The following is a 23,029-nucleotide window of genomic DNA, read 5'->3' as shown; positions in this document are numbered from 1 at the left end:
CTAGAGTCCCCCTTAAGGACAGGATCTGAAGCCGGGTTGGGGCGGTATTAGGACACTGTGGATTCAAACTATCCCCCTTCCTCCACCCTCCTTCTTCCTCATAGCCATGCTCCTCATCTGAGGGAGCAAGAAATGGCTTCCAGCTTACTGAAGGTCTAGATGACAAATTATTCTCCCCCCTTGTTGTCAGGCCCATGGAGGCACAGGGTAACCCAGTGCAATGGGGAAGAAAAAATCCAGAAAAGTAGGATCAGCAACACAATGGAGAACCAACAATAGCTCCAGAGACTCATGAGGAGTCTTGTCTGTCTGTCTGTCTATCCTTCCATCCATCCGTCTGCCCGTCTGCCTACTTACCTATCCATGTATCTGTCTATATATCCACACCCATATATACATATGTATTTGGACATGACTAATGTGGGAATTTGCTTTTCTTGACTAATTTTTGGTAACAATTTTTTTGCTTTCTTAACGAATGGGAAAATTTGGAACTGAAAATAAAATTGAATTAAAAAAAAGAAAATTATGTTTGAGCTACCAGCCTCAATTCATATAGTAACCTCTACCAGAACATGGACCAATCCTCTTAGACCTTACTGATGAGGATTGAGAGGTAGGATGATGCAGTGGAGAGGGGAGCTTCTAAGTTTAAACCCCTGCTCCATCATTTGCTGTGTTGGCCTTGTCAAAGTCACTTCATTCCTTTGGACCTCAGTTTCACATGTAGAGGGAGAGGGTAGACAGCTTCAGAGGACCCTTGACGGAACATGCTGCCCAACTTCAGAAAGAGAGGTGAAGAATTCAAGGTGCATGATTAGATACATTTTTTTGGTCGTTGCCAATGTGGGGATTTGTTTTGCCCAACTATGCATATTTGTTATGCAGGTTTTGTGTTATCTTTTGGTTTTGAGTGGGAGTCAGTGGGTCATTGCTAGCAATAGGATTACCGAAATGCGGAGAAAGGAAAGAGGGTCATCAAAACATTTTTCAAAATGTACCAAAGAAAATGGAAAGAAGATTTGTGGGAGATCCAGATGTGCTTTGGAAATAACACATTAAATTTGTTGTGTACTTCGTGGATGCAGATCCGTGGCTAGGTGTACAATCCTCTTTCTCTAACCCGCTTTGTCTATGGAAATGCTCATCTTGGTATTAAGAATAAAAAACTAAATAAATCATGAAAGGGGTTGAATTAGATGATCTCTAAGGTGCCCTTCAAATGTCACTCTATGATCCTATGTGATTCCTGGGGAAAGAGGAAAGAGAAGCACTCTCAGAGTGACCTCCTCATTGGAATGATGAACCACAGGGTATCCCATAAATCCCCCACCTTGCCTGTGAATGAGGAAGCAATGGAGTGTTGTTGCCTTCTTCATTTCCCTTACTATGCCTGACACCTGAGAATGAAAAGTGCCACCACACCCCACCAGACTAGTATCCTCCTCCCTGAAAGAAACAAGCCAGTCCCATCACTCTCAGGATGTCAGGATCCAAAACCTTTTATTGTGCAATCAGCTGCTTTCTACAGAAAGTTCCTAAAAATATAGAGACTCTATAGAAACAATAAATCTGATATCTTTCTTCCTCCCTACAACTGATTCCAACCAAAGATTCCTAGCCCACCCCCATTCATTAAGAAGATTGGATACACATCTTTCTACATATCCACATATATAACACATATACATATGCTTTCACATGAGCAATATACATATACATCTCCATCTGTGCAATGTGTCATAGTGGAAAGACTGCTCCAACTGGGAGCCTGAGACATGGATTCCAATCTTGGCTCTGCTACTAACTAGCTCTTCAACCCTCCCCTTCCTCTCTCTGGGCCCATTTCCTCATCCATAAAACGAAGGGATGCACGAGAGGACTTCTAGCTTTGATGGTCTAAGTAATACAGGCAATGCTTGGAAAAGCTCGAATGTCAGAAATGCTTCTGAGTTTCCAGGTTTTTGAAAGCTCTGCATCTAGTCTATACAGACCAAGGCAGATATCTGAATATACAGACCAAAGTGGGTGTAGAGGAGTGATGGGGAAAGAAAATAAGGCATCTCTCAGCTCTCTTCATTTTTGAAGAGTTGAGAGTCACCCTTTCCATCCTCCTCCTTCTCTCTAGATCCCCCTCCCTCCTGAGAAGTTGAGCTTCCAAATCCACCAGAAGGAGGCCACTGGCTGCACTTAGCAGTTCTCCTTGACTTAACTCCTCCAATGACAGACAACTGAGGCGGGTCTGGGAAATCATTCAGTAATTTGGATAGATAAGGCAACTTGTCTCTCTTGACAATTGGAAGTTTTTAATAATTGTTCAGACTAGATATAATTGATCCTTCAAGAGGGAACCTGACAGGTTCCAGACTTTAGCCTCTGATAGTCCCGGTGAGGTAGATAGAACACCCTGTTTTGCAAGGGAGATGGGGGGTAGGGGATGGAGACCACCATGATACTAAATAGAAATAGGAGAGATGCCTGGCTCCATTAATTCCATGTCTTGGATACACTTATGTGGGAACCCTAGTAATGACTTTAGAGCCAAATGAAGACAAAGCCCAACAGACCCCAGGCCAGACCTGGAGACATCAGAGCAGGCACTCTGTGGCTAATGACAGCAGCTTTGGAATGAAGGAAGGGTAAGGGGCAGAGTTGCCAAAAGAAGAGAATTTAGCATCCATTGCCTGTGCTAATTTGGTCTCTGGAGAGAAACAGGGCTAAGGCAGTAGAAAGATCATCCGGGAGGGCAATTTCATCATTGCATTATTTTCTCAGAGATGCAGGCCTAGCTCCTGGCATGGAGGGCCAAGGCTCAAATTGGGATCACCCCCTCCCCACCCAAGATGCAGATCTACAGTTCCCTCATCACCAACACAGAACCCTGAGCCACCTCGGGGAACCTCAAGTCATTAGAAAGACCATAGACAGGTGTCTGCTCTGCTTAGTGGTCTGGTCACACTGCATTCATGTGACACTTTAAGGCTAACTAAGGTCATGCTCTAGGGGTTTAGATTCTCTATGGTATTCTCTGATAGCTGTTCAAGGCTTTGAACGTCCAGTGTCCAGCTCCAAGGGGAGCTGAAGTCCAGGCCCACTCTTTGGAGGAGATAGAGATGAGGGTTATACAGGGATGGGGAAAACTCATCGTGAGTTGGGTTGAAATGGAAGTTGGGGTAGGAGGGCAGAGAGAGTGGATGAAAAATCCCCACCTGTGGTGGGGTAAGCACAGAATGAGAGGCAGCCCACTCCTCAGAACCCCATCCAATAGTTTCCACCCTTCCACGGCCCTTTTCCAGCTTCTTTGGATTATAAAGAGATAGGTGGCACCTGGGAGGGGGGCAGTAAAGAAGAAGGCTGCAGCTGTCCCTTAACTCCTTCGCAAAAGTCAGCCATGTAGGCAGATGAAAAGTAAGTGCAGAGGGGGAGGTGAATCTCAGCACAGGAACAGGTAGGAGGTAGAACTAGGCAAACAGAGGGTTTCCAGAAAGCAACCTTCATTCTGGATGTGAAGCCCACCCAGTCCCCTCCCTAGGAAGTGAAGCCCTCCTCCCGAGGGAAGCCCGGCTTCTTCTCGATGTGTATACTTCCTGGCTCAGGCTCACCCCCTTACACAGTCTCTTGGCCACAGGAAGGCAGCACCCCAAGGCTCCTGGTGAGAAACAGGAACAAACAATGGGTTAAACTCAAGAGGGTGGCACCTCCTAGCCATGGATAGCAGGGGTGGGTCCTGGAAGCAGGTGGAAAGTGTGAGCTAATGGCCCTGCAGAATGAGAGAGAAGAGCAGGCCTCGGACGCCTCTATAAAGAAAGCAGGGATTTGGGGGTGCCAGCATTTGCCAAAGGACCTTCTACTAGGTTAAAAGTACTTTGGCAGGGGACAAATCCACACTATTAATGATTTCCCATCTCTCTCATATCTCACTCCAATGCTCTTCTCATGTATTGTCCTCACCTATGAGTGCATATGCTTACTTATACCCCTCTCTAGGATTCATATCGTTTCAGGCATGCCAACACACCTTCCGTAGCTCTGGATCCTAGTAACCAACCCCATTCTTCCCACCAGCTTGGAGCACACCCAGCTCAATGGGATTTCGACACCACAGGACCTGAACAAATGAGTTCCTTGGATGGCAAACCTCTGCACCAAAAAAGGAATTCAGAAAAGCTCATCAAGAAAAAAAAGAAGAAGAGCTCATTGCTATATTCCCACCATGGCTTGCTCAGCTCTGTCTTCATTCACCTCGGGAGGTAGGTGCTGTCTTCCCTCATGGTGAGAGCTTAAAGTGGCACAATGTTTCCAATTCATCATCTTGCCTCAATTGGAAGGGACCACAGGAAAGGAAGAAGGGAAAAAGATAAGTAGCCTTAGGGACATTTTCAGGGCCTACTTCAATATGTGACACCAAGAGGACCTCAGTCAATGACTTGCCTGACTAAAGGGGAAATACTGTCCCCTGTGAACACTGGGAAGATAAATAGGGCAGGCAGCTCATGGGTTGGCCCTCAAACTTAGCAAACAACTTTCCCAGCTTCCCTCTCTTCCTACCTGAACAAAGAGAACAGAGATGATGAATGAAGTGGACTATGGACTCACCACAGATCCATACCCAAGACCACCTTTTAGCTGAGGCTCTGGTTGCTGTAGGTGGCTTTCAGACAAGTGTAGCCATCATCAAGCCAAACCAGTCATTGCCTGCATTGATGTGATTATGAACTCCAGGCCTCCCCGTTGTGAGAGCCCCCCCCCCCCAAGGATGGACTGAGCCTGAGGGAATTCCTAGGCTGCACACAAGATATCAAGGTAGGAACTGTGAGGCACCACCACCAGAGTGGGATGGAGAGAGGAACCCAAGTTGCCCACAGAGGAGTGAGTTGCATTCCAGAGAGAGAATTCTAGAGATTGTTGTTAGACTGGTCTTCTCACCTGGGGGCCTGTGTACTCATCAGAATAAGGAAGTGTGGCCAGCATGTTCCTGAGGGTCACTGCCAGCATCAATGGGACTTTTTATTAAGCATCAAAGTAGAATGTGACCTGCCCCATCATCCCAACTATGTCTGTGTGGGGATGAATGGGCATGGAACAGCACTGGGGAGGCACCAAGGAAGTTAGGGGGACTACAATGGGACAGGAGTTCCCTCCTTCCCCCCTTCCCAGGAGAGAAAAGTCACTAGACACAAACAAAGGTACTATTAGGAGCCTACTGAGGTCTGGGAGCTGCTGGATCGAGTCAGGACCTCTACCTGGAAACCTGATAGTGCCTTCAAATGTGGTGGTTAAAGGGGGAGAGGGAGCCTGAGCCAGGGCCTCCGTGGACAGTGGAAAGAGAAGGCGGGGACTTCTGTCCCCAGATTTAGAGGAGGGACTGTCATGCTCCCTTAGGGGGACAGGGGATGGAAGCTTTACTCAAAGGACAGTAGGTCTGGGTGAGGTCCCTCATTGTCAAGGCTGCTGGTCCTTGCCCGAGGTGGGGGGCTGCCATCTTCCTGGGGCTCAGCCAGGCTGAGGGGACCCAAACTGAGTTTGAGGCCATTTCTTTCACTGAGGCTGGGGGAGGAGGTCCTTCTCCACTCGGTTGTCCTCAGCTTGAAATCACTCTGAGGGTCCTTGTGGATGAGATCTGGCACTGACAAAGGGACCTCTCCATTGGGCAGGGCCTCGCTCTCTGGCACCATCTCCATAGAACCCTCTGGTCTCAGGTTGTCATCGGAGGCCTGTTCTCCCAGGCTGGGCATCGTGGAAGGTGGCTCTTGGGGAGGCCCAGATGACAGCTCTGCCCCATACTCCAGGCTGCTCATGACAGGCTGGGGGGAAATCAGCATGTCTTGGGGGCTCTTCAGGGCCCGAGGGGTCCGCTTCTTGGTCACTGGAGGAGGTGGATCAAGGCGGGGGAATGCTTCCAATAGAGCTGACCTGCAAGAAAAATAATAAAAAAGATGCATTTTCTTTTTTTAATTGAATTTAATTAATTTTTTTTTTGCAGGGCAATGAGGGTTAAGTGTGTTGCCCAGGGTCACAAAGCTAGTAAGTGTCAAGTGTCTGAGGCCAGACTTGAACTCAGATCCTCTTGAATCCAGGGCCAGTGCTTAATCTACTGCACCACCTAGTTGCCCTAAAGATGCATTTTCTTTTCTTTTCTTTTTTGGGTGAGACAGTTGGGGTTAAGTGACTTGTCCAGGGTCACACAGCTAGTAAGTGTCAAGTGACTAAGGCCAGATCTGAACTCGGGTCCTCCTGAATCCAGGGTCAGTGGTCTATCCACTGCACCACCTAGCTGCCCCAAAGATGCATTTTCAATAAATCTTTTAACTTATGAGTGTGTGATGTCTGGCAAGTGACAACGTCCTGAATCCCAGCTCCCTGACCACTCACCTATAAAATGGGGATAACAATTCCTTCTGATGGAGTTTTTGTGAGAAAAACCATTCGGATCAGAGGATTCAGAAATAAAGAGGCCCTTAGAAACTAATCTTCATTTTATATATGTGGAAACTGAGACCCCTTGTTTATATATTGTAAGCTATGATCCTTTTCCTTGTCCAGTCCATTCTGCATACCTCTGCCAGAAGAACCCTTTTCATGCCCAAATTTGGTGGGGTCACTTGTCTATTCAAAAATCTTCAGTGGCTCCCTACTACCCAGAGTAAATTCCAAACTCCTCCTCTGCTTGACATCCAGCCTACCTTTCCAATCTTATCACCTATTACTCCCTCTGACACAGTCTCCGCTCCAAGCCACACTGTCCTGCTCTGCCCCATGAGCCCTATGCACTCAGTGACTCAAGAGTATTATCCTGTTTCCTGTGGGCAAGAACTGTATCTTATCATTCTCTAAAAGCATCATTACAAGATATATTGGATTCATCAATCCAGTTGACTTCCATTTGGAGGGATTCGGTCACTTTCTCGCAATCCACCTGAACTGTTTCACACAGGAGACTCGGAGAGGTACAAGCAGGCCAGAACCCACCCAGAAACAATCTCCAGCAAGCTCAGCCTCCACTGGCAAGCTCACATTGAATAAGGAGAATCCAACTGATGCTTCTATTCAAACCATGGACATCCAAGTAGATGAGCAAGGACATGATGATCCGGAGGAAGAAGGGACATGGAGATGATCTGGGAATTGACTAGGAATCCCTGCCCCCATTGGGGAGAGAGTAGGGAGGGAATCTGAGTAAAAACAAATCTATAATTCAGAGGCTGCTTAGGCTCATACAAACTCAGAGCTGGAATAGATGTCAGTGATTATCTATGCAGATTTGTATGTGAATAAGGATTCCATCCACAATGTCCCCGGCAAAGGGTTATGCATCTTCCACTCAAGATCCCAGGTGGAGGAGAACTCACCGTCTGAAGGTCATCCCTTACACTTTTGGAAAGCTTAATTATTAGCAAGTTTTGCTTCATAAAGAACTGAAATCCACCTCTCTGCACCTTCAATTCATTGTTCCTAGTTTTCCCCCACTCTGGGGATAAAATAAAACAGATCTTGCCCCACTTCCACATAATTTTCAGATACTTAAAGTTCCCTAAGCCATGGTATACATCTCCAGAGATTTCTAAGGTGTCATTGATCAAATCCTCTTTCTCACCATCCCAGTCACCCTCTCCTTTGGATTATCTCCAGCTTATCAATGTCCTTTCTATAATGTTGCTTAGAACTGAACACAATGGGGCAGCTAGGTGGCGCAGTGGACAGAGCACCAGCCCTGAATTCAGGAGTACCTGAGTTCAAATCCGACCTCAGACACTTGACGCTTACTCGCTGTGTGACCTTGGGCAAGTCACCTAACCCCCATTGCCCTGCAAAAAACAAAAACAAAAACAAAAAAAACAAAGAACTGAACACAAACCGCAAGACATGGTCTGACCAGTGTGGATCACTGTGGGACTCTCTCAGGATCCCGGAATGTCAAGGTTGGAAGGGACTTGAGGAAGCATCCAGTCCAACCCAGAGATGAAAAAGGATACCCTCCTTGATAGACCTAAGTGTTTATTCAGCCTTGGCTGGCAGACTCCCACTGAGGGGAACCCGCTGTCTCCTGAGGCAGCCCTTCCCAATTCTTGGCGCCTCTAATAATTAGGAAGTATTTATTCCTAGGAAACATTAAAATGTATCTCTGCAACTTCTATCCACTGCTCCTAGTTCTAGCCTTGTGAGCCAAGTTAAACGAGGATAATGATTTCCATTCAAGAAAAGCAATCATGCCTCCCCTAAGTCTTCCCTTCTCTGGGATGAACATCCCTAGTTCCTTCGACCAGTCCTTATATGATATGAACTGAAGATCCATAACTAACCTGAGAGTACTCTGTACATTTTCCAGCTTATCAATGTCTTTCCTAAAATAGGGATGCCCAGAAATGAATGCTATACTCCAGATGGCCTGATGGAGGCAGAGTGTAGGAAGTCTTTTACCCTCTTTAATCAGCAGAGGTGAAGCTTCCTGTAGAGAATTTTGCTTTCTGCAGGCCTCTTTTTGAGAGGATACCTGGGAGGTCGGGTGATTTTTAAAAATAGTTTCTTTCATTCTTTCTTTCTTTCTTTCTTTCTTTTTTTGGTGAGGCAAGTGGGGTTAAGTGACTTGCCCAGGGTCACACAGCTATTAAGTGTCAAGTATCTGAGGCTGGATTTGAACTCAGGTTCTCCTGACACCAGATCCAGTACTCTATCCACTGTGCCACCTCGCTGCCTCTGGTCAGGTGATTTAAAGCAACCATAACAACAAAACAAAACTAGCACTATACTGGGGACTGAGAGGGGGCAAGTACAAGACTCATTACTATGCTGTAAATCAATATTTTCTTAAACTACCAGGAACAATGGTGGGAAAAGGAGCCAAGGATAGATTTTAATATGTAGCTACCTGAATTTTTGCAGAGCAGCTACTAGAAAGGTAAAATTATCTTAGATACAAGATCATACAGTTAATAAGTCTCAGAGGTCACATTTGAACTCAGGTCTTCCTGACTGTAGGTTCAGCACTCTAATCACTGCACTACCTAACTGCCCAAGATGAGGGTGGGCAGGGAAAGGCTTATTGTAGAACAAGGTTGGGGTTGTATGAATGGAAAGGAAGGGATGCATATAACAGGACTTGACAACTCATTGGATAAAGAGGATGAGGGGAGGGATAAGTCAAAGATAATTCTAAGGTTATAACCATGGAGATTCTTGGGAATTGGTGGCACCCTTATTAAAGACATGAGAGTTTGATGGAGGAAAGGATTTTGGGGCAAGGAATAATGAAATCAAGTGCCCTGACCCAGACAAATTACATTGTAGGCACAAAAAAGCTGTGTAGAAGTGATCTCTAAGCCAGGGGTTTTGAAGGCTTTCTGAAAGCTAGGGAGAGGTGAAAGAAGAATGGAGATGGGTAATTCAAAACGAGAGAAAGACTAATACTAGAAAACTATCTTATGAGCTTGATGCTTTCCCTGGCATAATTCTAGGCCAAATTAATAAATGATGAAAGAACTTAGAAAAAAGTAAGTGGAACAGAATTTGAATCTGAGAGCTAGGCCAACTCCATTTTACAGATGAGAAAAACTGAGGCTCTGAGCTGTTAAATGAGTTATCCAAGGTCTCCCAGTAATATAGCAGAGCCGGGATTCCAAAATCAATGCTCTTTTCACTGTATGATACCAATCAAGTTAGGTTCAGTAAAAGTAAGTCATGCCAGACTTAACCACATTTCCTTTTATCAGAGACTAATAGATCAGAGAGATGCTGCTGGATTTCAACAAAGCATTTGGCAAAATCTCTTGTCCAAAAATATGGATGAGATGGGGAGACTTAGGTTGGATGATCCTGCAATGAGGTGTATTCCTGACTCTTTGAAGGGTCACATCCAAAGAGTGTCACCTAATGAATCTGGGCCACCTTGAAGAGAAGCGGCAAACCACAGGGTTCTACTTTCTCCCCTGGTCTGTATCAATGACTTGAATGAAGGTGTAGCTGTCAAGGGTAGTTAATAAATTTGATGACAGAATCGAGATTCAATAGGACAGGCTGGAATGATGGACTATATCAAGATGAAAATCAAGAATGATAAATGAAAACTCCTGCACTTGGATTGAATTAAAAACACACACACACACACAACACTACACATGAATAGCTGGCATTTATATGGTATTTTAGGATTGATGTGATCTCATTTATTCCTTTTTTTTTTTTTTGCAGGGCAGTGAGGGTTAAGTGACTTGCCCAGGGTCACACAGCTAGTAAGTGTCAAGTATCTGAGGCCAGATTTGAACTCAGGTCCTCCTGACTCCAGGGCCGGTGCTCTATCCACAGCACCACCTAGCTGCCCCCCCCCTCATTTATTCCTTATAGCTGAAGTGGTGGGCTTGCCTTTTCCAGAGCTCACTACCCCATCTTTTCCCTCTGGGATTGCACATGGCCTGTCTCCCATACCAGAAGTGCTTTCTCTCCATATTCCTTCAACTTAGAATCCCCAGGTTTTCTGGCAAGGCTGGCTCAGCTCATGTGCCCTTGCCCTATGGGAAGCCTTTCTAGATCCGTTCCTCCTTAAATCATCATTCATGTGCTTATCTATACACATAGTGAATCCAACCCATTAAAATGTAAGCTCCTTAAGAGCAAAGATGGATTTTCATTCTCTTTTGTGCCCAGGGCCCAGCTGGATCCGTATATAAGGATGGGCATTTTTTGTTTATTTGTTTGTTTAGAGGTGTGATTTCATGATTTTGGAGAGCTCTCCGGTGAGGATACCCCCTTTACCAGTGAAGTGGAGCAATGTTCTATGATTTGTGGCTTCAGAGACTGCCTTGGGGCCCTGGGAGGCTGAGACTCGCCTGAGATCACACATTCATCATGTGCCAAAGGAAGACCTTCAATCCAGGGCTTCCTAACTCTGAACCTGGGTCCTCTATCCACTCAGTCATGCTGCCTTTCTATTGATACTTTTTCCATTTTTATAGATGAGGAAACTGAGGCCTAGAGATCTTATGTGACTTAGCCATGTCCAGAACTAGTGAGTCATAGATGGCTTGCCAAAGGTCTCCTTGCTAGCATGTGGTCAAGTCAGACCTGGAATCCAGGACTTTTGATTCCAAGTCCAGTTGGGTCTTTATAGTGCACCAGGCCACCAATTAGTATGGTCCCCGAGGTTACATCTTTAGTCACTTCTTCAAGTCAGAGCCACTGTTAAAATGCAAATATTAGGGACAGCTAGGCGGCACAGAGGATAGAGCACTGGCCCTGGATTCAGGAGGCCCTGAGTTAAAATCCGGCCTCAGACACTTGATACTTACTAGCTGTGTGACCCTGGGCAAGTCACTTAACCCCAACTGCCTCACACCACCCCCAAAAGCAAATATTGTCTGGAAGAGGAGCAATAGCTCAAAATCATTTTTAGAAGAGGCTTGCCAGGGGGTGGCTAGGTGGTGCTGTGGATAAAGCACCGGCCCTGGATTCAGGACTTCCTGAGTTCAAATCTGGACTCAGACACTTGACACTTACTAGCTGTGTGACCCTGGGCAAGTCACTTAACCCCAAATGCCTCACCAAAAAAAATAAAATAAAAATGAAAAAGCTTGCTACAGAAGAGACCACTAGAACCAAAACATGGAAGAACGAAATTTTTATGGGATCAAGGAGAAGGGAAAGTCTGAAGCATATGGCACTACAGTGGGGATGCCTGGGGTTCAGCATGAGACCGTCATGACCTCTTGAATAACAGAGACAGTATAATAGAAAGAGGACAGAAAGAGCTCTGAAGACAAGTTTTGCTTTCTCCACCACGCTGCTTAGGGTTGACCCTCCTATTGGAAAAGAAGGTCTGGAAAATATCTAACAAGTTGGTAGGTGTTTTGAGCTTACCTGCTAAACGCTATCTTTCCCATGAGTTCATTTCTATGCAAATGACTCCCAGATCTGTATATCCAGCCTTGGTCTCACTAATGAACTCCTGTTCCACATCACCAACTGCTTTCAGGACATTTCAACCTGGATGTCCTATAGATACTTCAACTTCAAGTTGTCCAAAATAGACCTCATTATCTTCCCCCTCCCCTCCCATACCTGTTTCAAGCTTACCGACATCTTTCCAATCAAACAAGTTCATAGCCTCAAGATTCATTCTCTAATCCTCACTCTCCCTCACTCCACATATCCAATCAATTGTCATTCTGTTAACTCATCTTTCACAACATTTCTCACATTGTTCCCTTCTTTCCACTCACAGAGCTGCCTCTCTAGCTTAGCCCCTAGTGCACTCTCCTCTCTTCTACTTCAATAGCCTCTCTCCGGGGACAGCTAGGTGGCGCAGTGGATAAAGCACCAGCTCTGGATTCAGGAGGACCTGAGTTCAAATGTGACCTCAAACACTTGACACTTACTAGCTGTGTGACCCCAGACAGGTCACTTAACCCTCATTGCCCTGCAAAAAAAAAAAAAAAAAGCTAAGATCTTGGCAACTGGTCCCATCGCTTCCTGGTAAATAGAGGGAAAAGAAATGGAAGCAATAGCCTCTCCCCTCTCCAACCACTTCAATCCTCTGGCCAATAAACTCCAGGGGGATCCCCATTCCCTGAAGAGTCCTACACAAAACCCCTCTGTTAGGTGTTTAAGGCCTTTTACAACTTAGTTCCCATCTACCCTTGCAAGCGTATTCACCACTGAGATCCCCTTTCATGCACTCTAGAGTCTGGCCAACATGACCTTGGGCCTCCCTATACACAACATTCCATCTCTTTTCTCTACCCCTTTGCACACATTGTCCTCTAGGCATGAAATGCTCTCCCTCCTTACTCCCCCCTCTTAGAATCCTGAGTTCCCTTCAATTTCAGTTTGTTTATTCATTCATTTATTTAACTATTCATTTATTCATTCATTCATCTATCTATCTATCTATCTATCTATCTATCTATCTATCTATCTATCTATCTATCTATCTATCTATCTATCTATCGCGGGGCAATGAGGGTTAAGTGAATTGCCCAGGGTCACACAGCTGGTACGCATCAAGTGTCTGAGGCTGGATTTGAACTCAGGTCCTCCTGAATCCAGGGCCGGTGTTTTATCCATCAACTTCCTATGTGAGGCTTTTCCTGGCCATTCAGGTAGCTGGTGCCTCCCTGCCAAATCACCTTACATCTCTTCGCTGATAAAATTTAAGTTCTTTGAGAACAGGGACTGTTTCATTTCTATCTTTGTATCCGCAGTGCTTAGCACAGAGTAGGCACTTAATAAACTCTTGTGATTTATTCTGAGCTTGAGGACAAAAAAAATTAAAAACAACTTTGGGGAAAACATTATCAAAGGTGTCGAGACATCGAATGCAACTCTAGAAATCCTTCGTAATCCTTTTTTTTTTTTTTTTGCTCAATAGATGCTGATAAACTGAGCCACCTAATCACAAAGAACAGATAGGGACACCGTCCTATCATAAGCTCCCAGAGGACAAGATTGTGTGTATATATCTTGCTTTCCTTGCAGTTACCTTGTATTGCCTCACAGAGAGCTGAACATGAAGGCATTTAACAGCAGTCCCTTCAACCCTTTCTCTACTGGCCAATACAGGGATGCCCAGGGATAATTTGCAGCTCACCTTTCTTCTTCTTGCCAGGTCCCCGGTGGGGTATCACCTGGAGCAGATAGTGTGGCTCCTGCATTCTTGTTGATCTCCATCACTCCTGCAGTGTTCCCAAGGTTCACTGGCTCTTTCCTCCGCAAGAAATCATTGACCTTGGCTCCCACAGCCTTCCCCAGGTTTTTGAGGTGCTGGCTGCTGCCCACCCGGAGCCCTGGCCCACTTGGCTCCATTGGGCCCATGACTGTTGAGCTGGAGGCAGTCGACTTGGACAGGTGAGGGAAGGAACGGCTTGGCTGCAGCTTTGGTGTGGGTGCTGTGTTAGAATTCTCAAACATGCTTTGGTCAACTGTGAAAAGAAAAGGATAAAGAAGCAGGTAGGTAAGGGGTGAAGTGGGAATTAAGGAATGAGAAGTGGGGGTTTTTTTGGCCTGGACCCAACAGGCCTCATCTCTCCTATTCTGGTCTTTATATCTGAAAAAGAAATCTCAACAAAACAACTTTTCCCACACAACATTTTCAACTAACATGATTTGGAAATACTCAGGAAGGAGCTAGCTAGTCTTTTCTTGAATTCTTCTAAATCCGTGGAATAGATATATGTAAAATAATCAGTGATTAAATCCACAGTCAATATATTAAGTTTAAGAATTTATTTTAGGGGGCTGGGCAATGAGGGTTAAGTGACTTGCCCAGGGTCACACAGCTAGTAAGTGTCAAGTGTCTGAGGCTGGATTTGAACTCGGGTCCTCCTGAATCCAGGACCAGTGCTTTATCCATTGTGCTACCTAGCTGCCCCCAAGAATTAATTTTATAGGAATTTTATAGTCCCAGAGCTTATTTGTAGATATTGGACCTGGGTCCTCAGCAGTCTAATCGTTTCATTTTATGAATGAGGAAACTGAGACCCAGAAAATGGCTCAAATTTTCACAGGTAGTAATAGAATTGACCTGGGAGTTGTACCCAGTTCCTTCCATTCCAAAGCCAATCTTCTTTCCACTGTATTATGCTGTTTCTTTAATGCCCTTATACTTAATCCACACTTTTCACCGCTATAATTCCTCCCAACCCACCCTCCCTTGAACTTGTTTTTTCAGAAGAGAGTTGGAAACAGAACCACTGTGGGACATGTCCACTCTCACCACCAAGCCCTTGGAAGCAGTTAAGAATTTAGAGAAGGATGGAAGACAGTATCATTGTACCACACAATCCAACTATGTGACTCACCACCCATCTGGGTAATGGGATGGAATGGCTAAGGAAGACCAGGAGACTTTTCTATAGAACTCCATCCACATGCCCACCCTATCCCTGCTTGGTCTAGATAACAGACTGCATGGTCCCTGTTATCCATGATCTAAGGACTGACTTTTCGTGCTTGCTGAGGGTTAAAGAAGGGGAAAACTGCAGCAGGCAGGATTCACAGAATCTCAGAGATGCAACGACTTCAGAGGCCATCTGGCACCCCCCCCCACCCAAGAATTCTCATTAGACTTTCCATCTTCCAGTAAGGTAGAGTCTACTGCTCATTCCAGTTTTACATAGCACTTATTGTTAGGTACTATCAGAGATTCTATCTGCTATTGGAGATGAGTGGGATTTTGATTAATGATCATTTCACTGTGGGACTAGTAACTCACTCTGAGTAACAAATTTTCCTTCTGTGGGGAATCTTTAAGATCAGGATCTGAATTTAGCTAAATTGAACTCCTGCCTCTCAAAGAGGAGAGGCAGGGGCAGGCACTGACAGTCCCATCCTTCAAATGTAAAAAACTGAGAGTTATGAGAAGATAAATCAGTGTTGCAGAATTGTCGGGCTAATCATTGATTTTTCCGCTAGGTTATACTGCTTCCATGGTCATCACTTTGGTCATTTTAGCCCAGTGACTGGAGATGATTCCAATTCCAGATTTAGTACCTGGGACCCGAGGACTGGATTTGTCACTCACATATACTATAGGGAACTTGTTCATCATCTGGAGAGGGGAGGCTGAGCAAAGATTCTCTGGGATTTTTAATACCCTGTTTTTAGGTGGTTTCATCCACAACTTTCTCAGAGCCACCCATGTTGTGATAAATTCTTCATCATGTCCAAATTCCTATCACAAGAAAACTTTTTCTGCCCTAGGCTGGTGAATGGACTGGGGTCCCCTATGGTTTCTCCCTCGAACAAGCTTCAAGCTGCAATATCCTGCCATCTCCCCGGGATAAGCATCATTGCCTACTTTGACTAATTTATTGAACAATTTGTTTATCTCCCTACCCCTCATCTACTTTTACTTGGGGGCAAAGCCTGTCACCTCCAGAAAGCCCTTTGAAACCAATCCATTTAACTGCCTCTACCTAGGCCAGAGCCATCTTTAGTTTGAGAGCCAGGGAGGCATAGAATGGGCCCCAACAGCAGGATGGAGAAGCTGGAGAGTTTTCTAACCTTTCCTCCCAGTGCGGCTTCATTGTTTGAAGTTCTTAGATTATCAGACAAACATATGTAATTCAAGGGAGATACCCCAACACATACAAAACCCAATAATCAGAAAAGATTTCTGAGTTATCATTTTGGATCACCTGGGCCCCTGCTCCTCTCCCACAGACAGGTGCCTGTTTCCATGATAGGTTCATATAGTATATCACCATAGTCACTTTAGACCATTACATGCTGCCTTTTGAAATTCAAATTCAATTCAACAAGCAATTAATTATTAAGCACCTGCTAAGAGCAGAGCACAGTTCTAGACACTGGGGAAACTAAAGACAAACATTAAATTGTCCCAAAGTTCCTGCCCTCAGGAAACTTACATTCTATTGGGAATAGGGAGGATAGTAATCCCCCTCCCCATTTATATATATATAAAGATCCTTTAAATAAAGTCCTTTGTATATTATTTCCTAATGAGCATAAACGTGTCATATTTCCACATTAAGAACACAAGTTCCTCTAGGGAAGGTTCTGTGTCATACTTCTTGGTAACCCCATAGTGGGCATTCAAGATTTTACTGAAATGCATTGATTCTGTGTGAACAATTGAGTTAATGCTATGTTCCAGAATGTTCCAACACTATCAGGAAGGGGGGAGGCTGAAACATGAGGAAACCTCTTTCTAAGTTCCTTCTCACTCCCAGAAACCAAGGAATCCTTCCCCAAATTATACCTAGGCAAGTTTAACATTTGTGCCTATGGGTAAATTCCAGTAGCTCTTCTGGAATCATACTGGTGGGAATTATTTTTTCCCCCAAGACATGACATGGAGTGAATCCCCCTCCTTTCATGATCTAAGTGGTACCAAGCCAAGAGTTTCCTTGACTACAACCACATAGATAATCAACAACCGAATGTGGGGGGTGGGAGAGAAGGCAGGGTACAGCAACAGCATCTTCTCAGCTAAGACATCCATGGGCATTGGCATGATTCAAGGAAGAGAACGTAGAACCTTGATCTCCTAAGACACAAGAATGCCTGAGACCACAACTCCCCAGAGGCAGAGGGCTCCAGTGAATATTGGAGGCAAGGAATGACTGAACCTGGGACCAGCCCTCCCTCCCACCGGCCCCACCACACATAGCATGCACACACAGGGGCAGAGAAGGGGGCATTCTGCAGCATGCGTCACCAGTGGGGGAAAGGGTATCTTACCTTACCCAGACAGGGGCTCGGAAAGCAGGCAGGAAAGAAATGAGAAAGAAAGAAACATTGTATGAAGTGACCAGTACAGGAAGGTGTCTGTTACTGCCCCTGAGCCTCCAACACTGATTTGTCAGGGGAACGCCTCAGGCCAGACTGGGGTCCTACTGCCTGGAGAATCTGAGAGATGACCGGCTAAGTAAATGACTGGCTTGTATCACCTTTGCTTTTCAGCTTTTTCACAGATGGGAAAATCTCCCCCATTATCTTTTAGACTATTTTTTAAAAGCACTAGGCTTATTATTTTGAAAGTGGGGTCAGTGGTGAAAATTGAATGGAAAAAAGGGAAAATGAAATCCCAGGTGCTCCAGGCTTCATCAGTGTCACTTATCAATATCTACCTATCATTTCCTAGTATGCAAATCACAGCATCCTAAAATGTTCCACCTAGAAGGAATGAGAGGTCATCGATTTCAACCCTTCCATGTGACAGAAGAAGACAATGAAGTCCAAAATGGGGTAATCCCTTGTACAAAGACACACTGTTACTTGTTGGCAAAGCGAGGACTGGGATCTCGCCCCCAACTCCGTTATTCTTTCCACTACACAATGATGCCTCGAATGACAGTGTTAAGACAGTCAAAGTTTCCAAGGTAAGCCATGACAATTATTTCCACTACAGCTGGTTCTACCAAACAGGGATATTTATTATATTACACACTCCTGTGGTCTCAGTGAAGGAATGTTATTAACATTATATTTCTCTCACTACCTACCCACTGGTTAGGCACCCTGAAGAAATACAGAAAGGAAGACTAATTCTCCCTCTTTTCTCCTACTAACTTCTCTTCTCTCTTCTGTCTCTGTCTGTCTGTATCTCTGTCTTTCTGTCTCTCTCTGTCTGTCTCTCCCTCCTCCCCCCCTCCTCACCTCTGTCTCCCCACAGGCACACTTCTTTACACGTCCCATACCCTTACAACTCTGTCAGTCCCTTGTCAGTAGGAACCATTCCTCTTTTCCATATATCTTCCCATCCTATATAACTTAATTCACTGCCACACTTCCTGATGGATGACCATGGTGACAGAGATAGCCTGGAACAGGGTGCTTGATTTTGTTTTTATTTTTTGAGGGTAGGAAGGAGAGGGCAGTGAAGGATGAAGGGAATTAATTTAAAAAACAACAGATTTTTAGGGCTGGGTGAGAGGGTATTGAAGAGACCAGAGAAAAATGAAGAAGATAGGAGGGCACCAAGGTCCTACAGAGACAATGTCACTATGATTCCTTCCTTAGGTAATACCCAGGACAGACACGAGGTATGTTTAAGTTGCTTAGGAATGGTAAAACCATGTTAAATAATAAGTATTTAGAGTTAGCCTAAGGAAAGTGGGGATGTAAGGCTTTCCTTGGCTAGCAAGCGGTCCAACCGTGCTGGCAAGTGGAATCATGTGACCTTCTTATGATGTCAAATGATCTCAGAATGTTTATCGCCTGGACAACAAACTAGCATCTAAGGAGGGAAGAGAAAGCTATCTCCATAACTTACCAAGAGTCAGAACATGGAGAACTTCTCTCTCCTTAGCATTTCAGGACCACGGATCTCTTCCTCTGCCATGAATACCTTTCCTGACATTACATCCTCTCGAGCTACCAGCTTACCAGGTAAACTACGGGTGAAGCTGGGAATCATGAATTTGCCTTCCTTTGGAGTATCTTATTAGGCCCACTGACTGATGTATGGGATCAGAAACTCAAAGTTGTCCAATTATTTATTATTCTAGATCGGGGGTGGGTAAGGATATTTGCCATCATGGGAAGTACCAAGGGGTTAATATTGTTCTCATCTCTATAGCAGGGGTTACACAAAACATATCTTGTCAATTTTCCATGGCTTTTTTTTTTTTTACTCCTTTAGTCTGGATTGATTTCCAAAATGATACATGTATTTTCTTAGAATGGTTTAGCATTCTAATCATCATGATATGCTCTGTCTTTGTTTAGATAATTAGAGAAAAAATTTAGCCTCTGAGGGCACCACTGGGATCCTAATGTCAGAAAATTCATTGCTATGACCAGAGAGGTATAAGGTTTTAGGAAGCCAATGAGTGTTTTTTTTTCTTATGTACCCCATTGGATATAGAAATATAATATCTATGAGATGGTGATCCAAGATTTTTAAAAACTGCTATTCTTCTGGGAAACAAATGTAGATATATGTTCTACTTAAGTTGAATGGAGTCCACTGGGCCAACAAGGTAGAACCTGCAGGACACAGACCTTAATCCTGGTCATCTTTTTGACTCTATGTGGGGTCTTTGGGTCAGAGGCTCATCCCTAATATCATATTGGGGGGGTCCTTCCATGACATGGTGTGGAAGCTGTAGTCATAACTCTCCACAATAGACTTAAAAGCCCACAGTCCAGAGGGCCCCACAAGTGACAAAATAGGAGATGGGGGGGGGGGGAGAGAGAGAGAAAGGGTGGGACCAGGCGGAAGAACCAAGTTGTCTCCTTTACCCAGACTGCTGTTTTCTGTATCTCAATAAAAAGGTCCCATTCAGAAATCTCCTAGAACGTCATCAGGAGTGGCCCCATCTCATGGCACTGAGTGTTGGTATCATCTCAGTCTCGGGAGGTCATTTGGCAAAAGCGAGAAGAGCCAAAGCAGGATCTCCCCCAAATGTCACTGGAAGTCCCAGAAGGGAGACTCTCCACTTAGCTTACCAGAGTGTTTCCTTCTGTCACTCAGACATCTCAAAGACTCCTGGACCTGGTGAGGTGCCCAGCCCTGCTCAGGTCCTGCCACCCCAGTATCAATGCAGTGCTCTCCGGCACGGGGTGCACAACACAGTGTTCTCAGCAGGTGAGGTCTTCCCTAACCGTATGTGTGTCCCCCTACATACACCCATGTAGCTGCATGTATCTGCATACATTTACATCTGTGAAACTGGAATGAGGGGGCCAATCCTCTAGGCAATGGGTGGTGAGAGGCTGTGTGACCCCATGCCGTGTTTCCCACTTGCTATTTATCTAATCCTCTTTTCTTTAAAACACCACCCCTTGAGCCCCAAGGAGCAGGGCGAAGGGAAAAGGTCAGAAAGGGAGGAAAAATTAATTGGTCACAAATGTAAACATTGCTAGTGTAAGTGATGAATATGGAATTGTGTTTTGGGCTGCCTTCTGGATGGTCTCCTGTGTCTGGCTTTGGGGGAAAGGTTATCTCTAGGGAAGGACTACCTCAGGAAGCAACAAGATTTGGCCAGGTCAGGCCACATTTTCCAGATCACTTGCCTAAGATTATGACGATTTTGCCCCAGGGATTGAACTGCTGTAGGACTTAGCCCACCTTAAAAAAGAAAAAAAAAAGAAAAAGGAACAGGTCGAATGCCCTAGATTGCTCTCCCAACTTCACCAATGCTTTTCAGACATGCAACTCACTTCCTCTCCTGGAGACACCCAGCCCCCAACTTGACCAAACCCAGAGAGATCCCCCAAGTACTAGAAGCTTAGATTCAGCTCTTTTCTTCCCTTAGTAGACTGTGCCTTGGGGGATACACCAAACACTGAACAGCTGAGGCGGAATTGTACCATCTACCGGCCCTGGTTCTCCCCTTATAGCTACTTTGTGTGCACAGATAAAGAAAGTCACTTGGAGACCTACAGCTTCCCAGAGGTACAACGGGATGAGGGCAGGGAGGGCAGGGGGGACGTTGGCCAGCCTGATGATATGGCCGAGAGCATCTGCTCTTCCTCCTCCTCTCTGGAGAATGCCTGTCCCCGGGAATCCACTAAGAAACTCAGACCAGGCCTGGACTCCAAGGACTACATCACGTCCCAAGACATCCTGACAGCTTCCAAGTGGCACCCTGCCCAACAGAATGGCTACAAGTGTGTGGCCTGCTGCCGCATGTACCCTACACTGCACTCCTTGAAAAGTCATATCAAAGGGGGGTTCAAGGAAGGCTTCAGTTGCAAGGTGTACTACAGAAAACTCAAAACTCTCTGGGGAAAGGAGCAGAAGGCACGGCCGGGGGACAGGGTCTCCACCAGCAGCTGCCAGACTTTCAAGTAGACTTACAGAAGCCCAATAGAAAAGACCAAAGGAAAAGGGGGTTCAAAACTATGTTATGTCTAAAGAAGTGAGAATAAATCAAAGTATTAGTCACGATCTTGGGCTGAGTGTGAGAGAATTTCTAAGTGTGTGGTGATTTCTCTGCCCCAGATGGTAGCTGGGGAATAATACATTTGGGTTGATTTGAAACTGGTCAGAAATTAGACCTCCAAAACAGTCATTAATGTGTCAATGTCATGTTGGAAGGGGAGGTCTTTAGTGAAATGCCCCAGAAATCTGGGATTCATCAGTGACCTGCTTTTATCAGTTATTTAGACAGGCATAGATGGCATATGCCTCAGATTTGCATCAGACTTAAAGCTGGGAGCCATAGTTAATGTGTTCAATGACAGAAGTGATTTTACCAGGTTAGGTTAATGGGCCAAATCAAATTAGATGAAATTTAATAGTGGTGAATCTAAAGTTCTACATTATGAATGAAAAAAAAAAACACCACTGTAAGGGGCAGCTAGGTGGCGCACTGGATAGAGCACCAGCCCTGGATTCAGGAGGCCCTGAGTTCAAATCCGGCCTCAGACACATGACACTTACTAGCTGTGTGACCCTGGGCAAGTCACTTAACCTCAACCTCCTTACCAAAAAACCAAAAACAAACAAAAAAACAAACAAAACCACACCACTGTATAGTTATATAATCAACAAGATGAAGGAGGCATGGCTAGAAACAGGTCCTGTAATAGACTGCCGAGCGATTTAGTTACCACAGGCTTGAGAGGAACCATTGGTGTTTTATAGAAGTCAAAAAAGTTAATGTATCCATAAGCTCTCAGTACAAGAGACCTAATTAATACCCAGAATCAGGAAGGTGATCATCCACAATCTCTGTCAGCCTTGCTCAACTTAGTGCTTGGTGTTCCCATTTCCCAAGTAGATCCACCTAATCTAATGGGAATTCCTGAAGAAGGCTTCATATCTCTTTAGTAACATAGTCACCAGAAGATCCCTATTTCTCATTCAGGCCCTGTAACAGTCCCTTACTGTCAAGGTGTGAGAGGAAATACTCATTTTTTGTGGCTGGGGATCCTGGAGGTAAATGATCTTGGGACTGAATGTCATCTCCTGGCAAAATCCAACAGCTGCTTCCTGGAAGATGTAATCAGCTGGGCTAGCTAGGGTTTTTGTTGTTGTTGTTGTTGTTGTTTTGGTAAGGATGGGCCTCCTTTCACAGCTTAAAACACTTCTCAGATAAGTGAATGAGGTGAGGAGGGGCATAAAAAGCTCACTGCACTGCACCAGGAAAAAGAAAAAGCCAAAGCTATGGCTCAATTCCAGTCCTAATCAGCCCCAGGAGAGAGAAAATGCTCTACCCAATTTGATCAGTCAGGGACAGGAGCACAGGGGGAGTGTGGGCCAGGGGGAGGTTTGCAGGATACCTCTGGATGCTTTCTCTCTAGGAGTGGCTTCCCCATGACCTGGAAGTTTTCCCCTTTTTAGATACAATAAAACTCACCTCAAAAAGGCATTTGGTTTTCATCTTTTTCTCAGTCCCCATTGCTGATTGATTCACTTCCTAAGATAGCAGCAACCTCCTTCTCTCCAGCCAGACCCTCCTTTTCAGGGACTGCTTTGTCACAACTCTCTCTTTCCCAGGCAGGCTAGCCTAGGGCCAGCTATCCATCCTTCATCTGACAATGTTATAGGATCATAGATCATTTTACTGATGAGGAAAGTGAGTCTCAGGGATATTAAGTGACCAAGGTCACATAACCAGCAGTGAGA

At 45.1% G+C, this 23,029-nt stretch overlaps 2 protein-coding genes across 10 annotated transcripts in view; one reads left to right on the top strand and one right to left on the bottom strand.

Moving 5' to 3' along the window:
* Positions 1 to 3,507: 3,507 nt before the first annotated feature.
* The window catches only part of LOC122753444 (nitric oxide synthase 1 adaptor protein), a 407,315-nt gene continuing 387,793 nt past the window's right edge, over positions 3,508 to 23,029 (bottom strand). For 6 of the 8 annotated variants that reach the window (XM_044000834.1, XM_044000836.1, XM_044000835.1 and 3 more), the window contains 2 exons: positions 13,577 to 13,907; positions 3,508 to 5,913 (listed from right to left, as the gene is read on the bottom strand). In XM_044000834.1, coding sequence (XP_043856769.1) covers positions 5,403 to 5,913; positions 13,577 to 13,907 — 842 coding nt within the window. In that variant the 3' untranslated portion in view covers positions 3,508 to 5,402. Of the gene's footprint in view, positions 5,914 to 13,576; positions 13,908 to 17,190; positions 18,148 to 23,029 lie in introns of those variants that run through there. The other 2 variants (XM_044000842.1, XM_044000843.1) reach the window with 2 other exon arrangements.
* Positions 17,731 to 21,293, top strand: SPATA46 (spermatogenesis associated 46). Of its 2 annotated transcripts, none has more exons than XM_044000844.1 (3): positions 17,731 to 17,831; positions 19,729 to 20,041; positions 20,715 to 21,293. In XM_044000844.1, the coding sequence occupies exons 2-3, from the start codon at positions 19,777 to 19,779 to the stop codon at positions 21,248 to 21,250; spliced, it is 801 nt and encodes a 266-aa protein (XP_043856779.1). In that variant the 5' UTR covers positions 17,731 to 17,831; positions 19,729 to 19,776; the 3' UTR covers positions 21,251 to 21,293. The 2 variants fall into 2 exon arrangements, with proteins under 2 accessions (XP_043856779.1, XP_043856780.1); XM_044000845.1 differs by lacking the exon at positions 17,731 to 17,831 and adding an exon at positions 18,659 to 18,840 and having other exon boundaries at positions 19,928 to 20,041.

The sequence above is a fragment of the Dromiciops gliroides genome, chromosome 4 (assembly GCF_019393635.1).
Source record: "Dromiciops gliroides isolate mDroGli1 chromosome 4, mDroGli1.pri, whole genome shotgun sequence".
NCBI classification, from domain to species: Eukaryota; Metazoa; Chordata; class Mammalia; order Microbiotheria; family Microbiotheriidae; genus Dromiciops; species Dromiciops gliroides.
The sequence above is the reverse complement of the archived record's forward strand: the minus strand, read 5'-3'. Positions and strand labels throughout refer to the sequence as shown.